General features: G+C 33.0%; 2 protein-coding genes across 2 annotated transcripts; both read left to right on the top strand.

Annotated features, from left to right (window-relative positions):
* Nucleotides 1-334: 334 nt before the first annotated feature.
* LOC122599067 (probable 1-deoxy-D-xylulose-5-phosphate synthase, chloroplastic) lies at nt 335-5,594 on the top strand. Its single transcript, XM_043771514.1, has 8 exons — nt 335-626; nt 1,310-1,438; nt 2,186-2,350; nt 2,441-2,591; nt 2,973-3,518; nt 3,613-4,202; nt 4,399-4,683; nt 5,109-5,594. Exons 1-8 carry the CDS (start codon nt 489-491, stop codon nt 5,256-5,258), a joined length of 2,154 nt encoding a protein of 717 aa, XP_043627449.1. The 5' UTR covers nt 335-488; the 3' UTR covers nt 5,259-5,594.
* A 2,388-nt stretch (nt 5,595-7,982) lies between these two features.
* On the top strand, nt 7,983-9,708 carry LOC122599075 (CASP-like protein 1). The gene is made up of 3 exons (XM_043771529.1): nt 7,983-8,402; nt 9,055-9,184; nt 9,340-9,708. The coding sequence occupies exons 1-3, from the start codon at nt 8,128-8,130 to the stop codon at nt 9,565-9,567; spliced, it is 633 nt and encodes a 210-aa protein (XP_043627464.1). The 5' UTR covers nt 7,983-8,127; the 3' UTR covers nt 9,568-9,708.
* Nucleotides 9,709-11,290: the final 1,582 nt, after the last annotated feature.

The raw sequence follows: 11,290 nt of genomic DNA on the forward strand, positions 1-11,290 counted from the left end.
CAAAACCAAAATGACTTCTTACGGTCTTCAGTGCCGGTTGATATATGTGCAAATATAATTCAAAATTCGACACTGTAACGGAGTAACAATATTTTAATCTAGTTTCAATACATTTAGACATATACTCATGTGTGCATATGCAAGATATCATAAAAAATTACCATCATGTCATAGATGATTTTGAGTGGGGGATCCATTCATGCACCATTATCATGAAATGTTTTGCTATCCATACAATGTGATTTCCAATGACGTGGACCAATAACAAATAGCTTATGATTTCCATTTGTTCCATACTTGTCTTCTTCTTCTTACAACTTATTACAAGAATTCACTAAAGTTCCTCACTTTTTACACACACACAAACATCAAATTGACCACCACTACACCACCATTATCTCCGCCTTTATACCCACCAAAAACCACCTTCCAAACACCCCCATTTTCCTATCTGGGTATCAAATACATTCCCACATTTCTGGGTCTATATGGCACTTTGTGGGTTTTCATTCCCTGGTCAGGTGAATCACAGGTCAATTACTTCACATACTTCATTGCTTCAACATTGTTTCTTTGGAACAGATCTACAACACCTTCATCCATCTTTACATAAATCTTTGTATCAGGTTTGATTATACATTCAATTTCATTTTATTATTTTTTTTTTGTATAAAGTTTTGACTTTTATTTATGGGTTTTAAATTTTTACATAAGCCCATGAATCAAATTTGATATGCTTTCAGAATTTCATAATTTTTGAACAAAGTTATGATTTTGACATATGGGTTTTTAATCTCTAGATAAACCCTTGTATCATGTTTGTCATACATTCAAGATTCTATCTTTTTTCCACTTTTTTAGTATGAAGTTTTGATTTTTTCAAATGGGCTTTTAATCTTTACATAAACACATGAATCATGTTTAATTATTTACTTCCAATATTTTTTTTTTGGATTAATGTCAAAGAATATCAATTAGATTTATGCTAGAATGTGCACATAGTTAATTATGGTTTGTAAATCATTTTCTTATAACGGCTAAATATTTCATCATTTCTGCTCATAATACTCACACGAACTTTTACAAATTATTAGTACCTATTTGGACATCCTTATACTTGATTGCTATTCTTTGACATTAGCTCATTTTCTAAAGAATTTTGCTTTTCACATATGGGTTTTTCATATTAATATAATCCCTTGAATCATGTTTGATAATACATTCAAGATTTTATCTTTTTGTATAAAGTTTTGATCTTTATAGATGGATTTTAATTTTTGTATATTGGGTTTTGTTATTTTGTAAGCAGGTAAGTAAAAAAACAAATGGGGTTAGAGCAACACTGTCAGAAAGAGGTGAGTATCACTCACAAAGACCACCAACTCCACTTTTGGACACTATCAATTACCCAATTCACATGAAAAATTTATCAACCAAGGTAAGTTTTTTTATTTTTTTATTATGCCTTTTTTGTTATAAAGATCATAGAAGATTGTTGTTTGATTTGCACTGAAATATTTGTAACTATATGTTTGTGTTTTAAATTACGGATGGTTTGACCAAAAGGTTAAAGTATGTATCCTTAAATCCTGCAAAGATAAACAATATGATTGATCTTTTAGTAAGAATGTTGCTTGTTTTGCTTTTAAAAATATAGGTAAATGCTAGTATAATCTATGTTAATTTGGATTTGAAATAATGGTTGGTTTGATCAAAAAGTCAAAGTATGTATCTTTGACTCTAAAGTAGTTTTATCCATTATTTAGTTGTATAAGAATGTTCCTAAATTTGGATTAAAACTTGTGTAAATGCTATGATTGTGTTACTTTTGGATTTGACTAGTAACTGGTTTGACCATAAATAGGTCAAAGATCTAATTACGTTCTGTTGATAATTATTATTTTCGAATTAATATATTTACCGTGTCTGACCCCCTCAATCTTTCTATCCGGAGTGAGTCAGGCGGCTAAGCCTTTAATCCTGATAAAAGAAAGAGTTTTCCCACCCTCCAAGTATCCATAAATGGGATCGGTTTTTGAGTGAATTACTTACCGCAGTCAAAGCCAATAGGGAAATTCACAACTAATATCTATGTTTATATTTCTGTTATGATATTTAGTCTAGAGATACATATTAGTGAAGTGAAATTTAATTTTTTTTAATTTGGTACTACCCTCTAATGCAGGAATTGAAGCAACTAGCCGATGAGCTTCGATCTGATGTGATCTTCAATGTTTCTAAAACGGGAGGCCATTTGGGTTCGAGCCTTGGCGTGGTGGAGCTCACGGTGGCTCTTCATTATGTCTTCAATACGCCACAAGATAAGATACTTTGGGACGTTGGTCATCAGGTAATAAATCATAGGGTCATGGATTATAAGTTTATACTGTAGAAGTGATTGTTATTGAATTTGAATTACATTTTACATGGGTTTTTGTAGTCTTACCCGCATAAAATCCTGACTGGACGAAGAGACAGAATGCATACAATTAGGCAAACTGACGGGTTGGCTGGATTCACCAAACGTTCTGAAAGTGAGCATGATTGCTTTGGCACCGGCCACAGCTCGACCACTATTTCAGCAGGGTTAGGTAATTACTTTTTCTTCCAGTTTCTTGTTTGTTTCATGCTGCTTTTATGGGTTTTTGAATTTGCCTTTTTGTAATCGGTTATCTGTTATTTCAACCTAAAGTTAGTTTGTAATATTAATCACTAAAACATCTGCTGATGTGACCATAATACCATTAAATGGCACATCCAAACACTATTAGTATCTCCCATGGCCCATTTTAATCAAATAGTTAAATGTATCTAGCCAGATTTTCACTTTTAAATTATCTCCAAAACACACTCGATGGTCTATTTCTGCAAAAAGTTTGAAAATTTCTCCAATTATGTCATCCAACTACTGACTAGGTTTCTTTTAAGTTACCTAAATGAAATATCTTTCAATTTTTTGTGAACTGTAACAGGGATGGCCGTGGGAAGGGATTTGAAGGGAGGAACAAATGATGTAGTTGCTATAATAGGTGATGGTGCTATGACTGCTGGGCAAGCGTACGAAGCAATGAACAATGCTGGTTATCTAGATTCGGATATGATAGTAATCCTTAATGATAACAAACAAGTTTCTTTACCCACTGCGAATCTTGATGGCCCTATACCTCCCGTTGGAGCTTTAAGCAGTGCGCTTAGTAGATTACAATCTAACCGGCCTCTCAGGGAACTCCGTGAAGTTGCCAAAGAAGTTACTAAACAAATTGGTGGCCCTATGCATGAAATTGCTGCTAAAGTTGATGAATATGCTCGTGGGATGATTAGTGGTTCTGGATCGACATTATTTGAAGAACTTGGTTTATATTACATTGGTCCCGTAGATGGTCATAGCATTGATGATCTTGTTGCCATTCTTAAAGAGGTTAAGAGTACTAAAACAACCGGTCCGGTCTTAATACATGTAATCACTGAGAAAGGTAGAGGATACCCATATGCCGAGAAAGCTGCCGACAAGTACCATGGTAAATAAGCTGAAAATAACTGGTATATTATTTTATCTGAATTGCTTTTAGTTGAAATCGCCACCAACTTACTGGTTTATTTGTTTGTTTGTAGGCGTGGGAAAGTTTGATCCGGCAACTGGAAAGCAATTCAAGTCAAGTGCACCAACTCAGTCTTACACAACCTACTTTGCAGAGGCGTTGATTGCAGAAGCCGAAGCAGATAAAAAAGTCATCGGGATCCATGCAGCAATGGGCGGTGGTACCGGAATGAATCTATTTCTCCGGCGGTTCCCTACTCGGTGTTTCGATGTTGGAATTGCAGAACAACATGCAGTTACATTTGCTGCTGGATTGGCGTGCGAAGGGCTTAAACCATTTTGTGCAATTTACTCCTCGTTTTTGCAGAGGGGTTATGATCAGGTAGTGCATGATGTAGATTTGCAGAAACTACCTGTAAGATTTGCAATGGATCGAGCAGGACTAGTTGGGGCAGATGGTCCTACACATTCGGGATCATTTGACGTCACTTTCATGGCATGCCTCCCGAACATGGTCGTCATGGCTCCTTCTGATGAGGCCGAGCTTTTTCACATGGTGGCAACTGCTGCTGCCATTGATGACAGACCTAGTTGTTTCCGTTATCCACGAGGAAATGGGATAGGCGTGCCCCTGCCACCCGGCAACAAAGGCATTCCTCTTGAGGTACTTTAACTAGTTAATATAACTTTTTTTCTGCCCATATTGTTTTTTTACACTCTGGGATGTTTCGATGGGTTTTTCGAGGGTGATTACCTGATTCTGAACAATCATAAGTATGATAAAGTACCTAGCAGTACCTGTTTATCCTAACATTAACAATGTCAATAGCTGATTATTCTCGTTTTGTTGGTTCAAATAGATTGGTAAAGGTCGAATAATGATTGAAGGGCAACGAGTAGCACTCCTAGGCTATGGAACAGCTGTTCAGAGTTGCATGGCTGCTGCTGGTTTAGTAAAGGAACGTGGTTTAAACATTACTGTTGCAGATGCTCGTTTTTGCAAACCATTAGACCACAGTCTTATCCGAGCCCTTGCAAAGTCTCATGAGGTCTTGATCACTGTTGAAGAAGGATCGATTGGAGGCTTTGGTTCTCATGTTGCTCATTTCATGGCATTAGACGGTCTTCTTGATGGAAATCTAAAGGTACTCTATCTATTAGCTTTATACTATTTATATCTAGAGGTGGCAAAATGGATGAGTTGAGTAAACTGTCTAAAGAACACAGGTTGAAATGTGATATATATACAAGTTCCAGATCTTTTCATACGTTCTTTTAAAATGAAAATTCAGCAGGTGTCACATATGATTGCAATCTAATTTATTGAATAAGATGTTATACTTGTGTGTTGTGTCAATAATATACTTTGGGCGACTCTCAACCCATCGACTCATTTTGTTTTTCTAAAGCTATTTTTACCCATTTGATCCATAAGAGGTAAGAGATAACTTTACTCAACCCATTCATAAGTAATAACTCAAAATTGCCACCTTTATGTTTAGCGGGTAATCAAGTTCAAGATTTAATTTTTTTAAAAACCATATACATAAACTTGAGTTACTGTCTGCAGTGGAGACCACTGGTGCTTCCTGACCGTTACATTGACCATGGTGCACCTGCTGACCAGTTAGCTGATGCCGGCCTGACTCCATCGCATATAGCCGCAACTGTATTCAACGTAATTGGGCAAACAAGAGAAGCTCTGGAGGTTATGTCGTAGAGGATTCCTGTGTGCTCAATGAATATACACATATCAGATATATTTATCTGTATAGATATAGAACAGTTGTTTGCCAAACTTCTAACAGACTGAAATAGAGTCAAAACCCCTTTGTAAAAAAGTCTTCTAATCTAGCATCAGTCCAGGTTCTTAAACATTCGGATAGTTCAATATTTCATCGTTTAGGAACCAAGATTCCCAGTGTTTAAAACCCTAGCCGGTTTGGTTGAATAAATCCCTGTGTCAAAACTAAAATACCCATATGAAACCTGATGGTATGTATGCATACTAGTTTGATTCTTTATTCTCATAATGTTAAATATATTCTTATGTAAATTTTGATATCATGGGAACAAACAAACAACACGTTATATGTGGTACTACGATTTTGGGTTATATTATATGTAAGCCTACTGAGATATATTTGTAATTAGAAAAATATATGATGTGACAAATCTGAACACGTAAGGTTTCTTGTGCTGATCTTGCTGATCTCTCCATGATGTGTATGCAATAAAATTATAAAAGTGAATGAAGTAGCAAAAAGGATTTTATGTGTATGAACCCATGATGATGCATTATGCATATATATATGTTCGTTCACACACAACAAACCGTGTTGCCTTTTTATAGGTATGGTTTGTTTTATTGGATTAAACAAACAAACTTAAAATATCAACTGGAACTGAATTGTATGATTATTTTTGGTTACCTAGAATAGAATAGGCGAGTCTTTTGACTTGAATGTATACGGTCTTTTTTTTTTGGAAAGACGAATTTCTGAGGGTTTAGACATACGTTGTCTGAACCGGGTCCGCATTAGGACACCTCATAACCGCTGCACCATAATCACGTGGGGGAAAACCCTAATTAAACCGGTCTAAATAATTATTTTTGTGGTCGTTTTTGAATCTTTCCTTGGCTATCCAGAATGTTACCTAATGAAATTTGAACGAGAGATATTCTGTGAAGATATTAGATATTCTAACCACTAGAACACCTTGGTAATAATCATTTATACGTTCAAATATATCTAGCAATCATTAGTAAACCAGATTTCACAGTAATAAATAAATTAATACATATAAGAAAAAAAAAGACGTGTTTTAGTCAATGAAAGCAAAAGCTTTTGTTTTCAAAAACCTGGGACCCTGAGTTTACTTTTCACTAATTTTTAGTTAATCGTCTTTCTTTTTTTTTTTTAACATTAATTTTTAGTTAATCATCTGTCTTAAATTAATTCACTACTATTTCTTTTCTAATTCTAAAAAATAAGAATTACATGATTCAAAGAAGAAACAAAGCAAACAGTGGAGTGTGTTCATTAGGTAACATGAAATCAGTTGATTCTTGTAAATGAATGTCCGGCAAACACGTCACTAATTATTGCTGTTAACCCTTGACAAATTTAGTTAACAACAATTAATAAAGAAATTAGTAAAAAAAAAAAAGAAGAAGAAGAACTTCGATTTGAAAATAAGGTGTAAGTTGAAAGATGCAGACAATCAGCAAAACACAAAATGGTTGATGGGTCGCTATTCTATACACAAAGTTGTTCTTTGTCTAGTTGTTTGCCATGGAAAATATAAAGATACTTCATACTTATATTTATATATTACAGTATATATATATATATATATATATGAGTCGGGTATTATAAAACAAGTATTAAAGTAAAACAAATAGGACTAGACCTTAGCCCTTAGATCATGGTTAAATTGATGCACGAAAATTCACGAAGCAATTGATGCACGATGATTTTCATGATGCACAGTTGTTATACTTTAATACTTGTTTTATTTTACGTAAAACCACGATAGTACAGTATATAAATGAAAAATCATGTTTTTCTGTAAGACGTAAACATATATAAACCATTAATAGTAAGGTAGGGCAAAATGTGTTAATTATAAAAGAGTATAGATATCTATTGTGACTTTTGAATGCTCAACATGCATCTCGGTTGATGGAAATCACTTTGTATACCGATCGATATGCACAAAAGATCGACCACTTGTTTTGTCAGTCCGTTCTCCTTATTTGAATGATCAAAATATCATAAGCTGTATTACGTACCCTTTTTCTTTATAAATACTTAGAACAAAGTAAAATAATACATACATATCATCAACATTATCAAAACTTAATTTTGTAAAACATGAACGAAATTATATAACGATACACATACATAGTTGCAAACATAATGAGTTTTTGATTTATTGATCAAGGAGGAGACGAGAAGCTTTTTTATTTAAAGGTTCTTAAATAAATCCGTTCAATTATTAGGATGTGTGTGTTTTTGTTTGTGAATATGTGTTTTTAAGATGTGTGTGTTTTTTATTGTGTGTGGAAGGGTAGTTTTAAATTTTCAAGGATAAGGTAAAAGTATTTTGAGAAAAAAATTATCCGAATTTATAAGGGGTATAGATATAGATAGACTAAATAAGATTTGATTTCTAATCTTATCCGAATTTTCGCACAAAATATATATATGAGGTACAAAGATATCGTATGCAAGAAGGCTGCTATTAATTATACATATATATAATCCATTTCCATATATTGGGCCAGCCACCTTTGACTTTTTTTCCTATGATCAAATAATGTCTTCACACTAAAGCAAAATCTTATACAAATCTGGTAACCTCTCATTGACCAATTCACCAAAGTGTGTGAAACCATGCCTAAGACTTTCCTATTCATATTAATGCGTATGTGAATTCAAATACAATCAATATAGTTGCCATTTAGTTGAACTAAAAATATTACTAGTATAAATATATGTAACATTTTCTCCGTACATTATAAACCAAACTTTTACAAACCAAAATAAAAAAAAAAAACTTCTTAACTTTCCTTCACTCTAACAATGGCATCCGGTAACACAACAAGTACTCCTCCGCATGCCGCTGTTAGCATGGAGGTACCGCTTAAAACGTCGGCACCGCCACCGGATTCTAGTTCACGTGGTAGTAGTTTTAAGAAGCATACAACGGTTGATGTGTTGTTGAGGGTGTTCTTGTTTGCGACGGCCTTGGTTGCGGTCATTGTTATGGTCACTGCTAAGGAAACCAAAATGATCCCAGTTACACCGGTTGTATCAATCAAACGGGACGCAAAATTCAGTTATTCCCCTGCTTACATGTAAGTATATTTATTTATTTATATATATGCACCACAAGGAAATATCACTAATTTAGTAACGTAATAATCGATGTTAAGTACGAAAATATATATGGTGGATAAGTTGTAAATATTTTTGTAGTTGTGTGAAATTTTTGTTTTTCTACCATTTTTTTTTAATCACTAAAGCAGAGTTTTAGTAATGATTAAACGTATCATTACTATGTCTTATTTTCGTCTTAATGGGTTAATTCGTGTCTTAATAGATTTTTTTAACAGCTCAATCCACGTCTTAACATGTTTCTTATAAGACATAAAAATTTATTGTATCGGTGTTTCAATCCAAGCACAACATGAAATCTGTTATAGTCAAACTCAAAACATGTTATACTTTCGTGTCGTGTTGTGCTAACAGGCCTCGTGTCAACACAACAAGAAACCAATGAATTATTATACCTAAAACCATTGACTAATTACATAATTAGTTTTCATTTGCAAGTCTCAATCAGGACAAACATGGATTAAATTTGTGTAGTATACTAGTATAGGCTTTGTATGAGTTTACAATAAGAACTTCAAAAATTTAACCGAGTTCTTTTTGCTTTATATTATGAAATTAAACATGATGTGTCATGACCATATATATATTGTTCTGTTTTGATATGATTTGCAGATACTTTGTAGCCGCACTTTCGGTAGCTGCTTTGCATAGCATCATTACTGGTTTAGTATCGATTTTGGCGTTGATTAAGCCAGGAGGAAGCTCAGCAAAGCTACAATTTCATTTTGTGATACTCGATTCTGTAAGCTCTCGACCCATATATATATATATATTACTTAGTTTTCTTTTTTCAAAATTAATCCATGGTTCATCCTAATCCGGCCTAGTACACTTAATTACTACTTATAATCAATTTGTATAAATAATTAAATATATAAATATCTGTGGTTTGTGCAGTTGCTATTGGGCATTGTGGCAGCAGCAACAGGGGCATCAGGGGGAGTTGGATATATAGGACTCAAAGGTAACTCTCATACAGGATGGACCAAGATATGTAATAGGTACGATTCGTATTGTGACCATTTCAAGGCCGCGATTCTTCTGTCTCTCATATCCGCCATAACACTTCTACTGCTCGTTTGGCTCTCCGTTTACGTGCTTTCTAAGAAGATCGCGAGGCGATAGTTTGGTTGTCCCGGAAACATTTTCTCATGTACTACTACAGCTATTAGTTAATTTGATGTTGTTCATCTTTTGAATTTGTGTACTTTACACTTATGTTGTACATGTTTTTTAATTACTTTGTGCTATTTTTTGGTTTGTGAAGTTTGTGATTGGTAAAAGTTTACATAATCTACTACATGTATTGATGGTTGGTTTTGGACTTTTGCCGGAGTGAGTCTCGATAGAAGTTTACTTCACAAAAAATAAAATAAAAAATGCATAAAGCATAAAGTGCATAACTCTATTACTCACTTTTAATTTAATGACAAATCTCTTATAACAATTAAAACTACTCGTATCACATAATCAAAATGTACTTGTGTCTAGATTTAATGACCTTTACCAAATAGATATATAAGTATTAATAATTTGAGAACAACCTATTTGAAAATGATAATAAGATAAATTTTAGTCATTTATTTTCCAATTTCCATTCCGTACATCTTTTTTTTCCTTTTTTGTTTTAAAAAGCCTGCCTATAAAAATAAAGACGAAGTCCGTTAAGTAGATCACTTTATCACCGACCCCTATGACATATCATCCTTTATGACTATTCACCTCGCTAGCTATCCTTTATTACTACTCGTAAGAGCGAAACGCGTACCGTATCATATCAGAATTTTTTTTTTTTTTAATGAGTTTCTATTAAAAAAATAAAAAGTAAGAATTACTAAAAATGAAAAAAGTTCATACTAAAATGGGAAGAGAGGGAAAGAAATCAACTATTGAAATTGTTCTTTTGTCTTTTTTTAAATGGAGTGTTCTCAAATTAACTCATCTAGTTAATTGATTCTTTTCTTTAAATGATAAAAATTAGTATGTATTAATAAACAAAACAGCTAGCAAAATACTAGTTGTCAAAATGTACAATTACAATTACAATCTAGAATTAAAACAAATCAACAAAAATTCTAAACTCATCATGTGACATTAACTGCGAGGATCACAAAAAGAGTGAAAAAAATCGTGTCAATTACAAAAACCAGAGAAAAACTCCTAATCAATGAAGACCGAGCTACCAATTTTCATTTCGTAGTGTTTTTGATGTGTTCGTCCTGTTAATTGATATTGATATTGATATTTATATCTAATTATCATTGCGTGACTTCAAAAAATTTGATTTTCGATCGTTATTCTTTTATGATAACGAGGGATTGTGTTCAACCATTTCACGTGGTGAGGTTGTCAATTCATGAATAGTAGAATTATCTTGACATTTCTTTGCATGAGAATTAAAACAAACGAAAAGTCTCATCAGCTGGTTCTATCCAATAAATATATACATCCATATTACACATATACACATCCATACGTAATATTTACGAACAAACCAATTTTATGATGAAAAGTTGCATCTTAGAAAATGGAAAATAATATCAATAAATATTTATTAGATATTTTTTACAAGCTAGTTATTATATATAGATATATATGTACGTAGGCAATTTTCTTTGTTCAAAGTATTTTGAAAATGACGAATTTTTTAACTCAGATGTAATTGGTTTAATTATCTAGGTTTATGACTTTTTGAACTATCTCCTTAACCTCCTAAGCATATATATATATATATATATATATATATATTTCTAATAAGGTTGTTTCGAACTTGAAACCCCTACTCAGAAATCAAAACTTCAGGGTATTAGCTAGACCACCTTGGTAATAATTTTTATCCATAAATGAC

This window comes from Erigeron canadensis, chromosome 5 (assembly GCF_010389155.1).
Source record: "Erigeron canadensis isolate Cc75 chromosome 5, C_canadensis_v1, whole genome shotgun sequence".
In the NCBI taxonomy this organism is placed as follows: domain Eukaryota; kingdom Viridiplantae; phylum Streptophyta; class Magnoliopsida; order Asterales; family Asteraceae; genus Erigeron; species Erigeron canadensis.

What these genes read in the sequence shown, in the direction of transcription:
- LOC122599067 (XM_043771514.1), top strand. Translation starts at nt 489, where the DNA reads ATGGCACTTTGTGGGTTTTCATTCCCTGGTCAGGTGAATCACAGGTCA. An exon ending in TGAAAAATTTATCAACCAAG is followed by an intron (nt 1,439 to 2,185) that starts GTAAGTTTTTTT and finishes CCTCTAATGCAG; the next exon opens with GAATTGAAGCAACTAGCCGA. An exon ending in AGCTGCCGACAAGTACCATG is followed by an intron (nt 3,519 to 3,612) that starts GTAAATAAGCTG and finishes GTTTGTTTGTAG; the next exon opens with GCGTGGGAAAGTTTGATCCG.
- LOC122599075 (XM_043771529.1), top strand. Translation starts at nt 8,128, where the DNA reads ATGGCATCCGGTAACACAACAAGTACTCCTCCGCATGCCGCTGTTAGC. An exon ending in AGTTATTCCCCTGCTTACAT is followed by an intron (nt 8,403 to 9,054) that starts GTAAGTATATTT and finishes TATGATTTGCAG; the next exon opens with ATACTTTGTAGCCGCACTTT. An exon ending in ATTTTGTGATACTCGATTCT is followed by an intron (nt 9,185 to 9,339) that starts GTAAGCTCTCGA and finishes TGGTTTGTGCAG; the next exon opens with TTGCTATTGGGCATTGTGGC.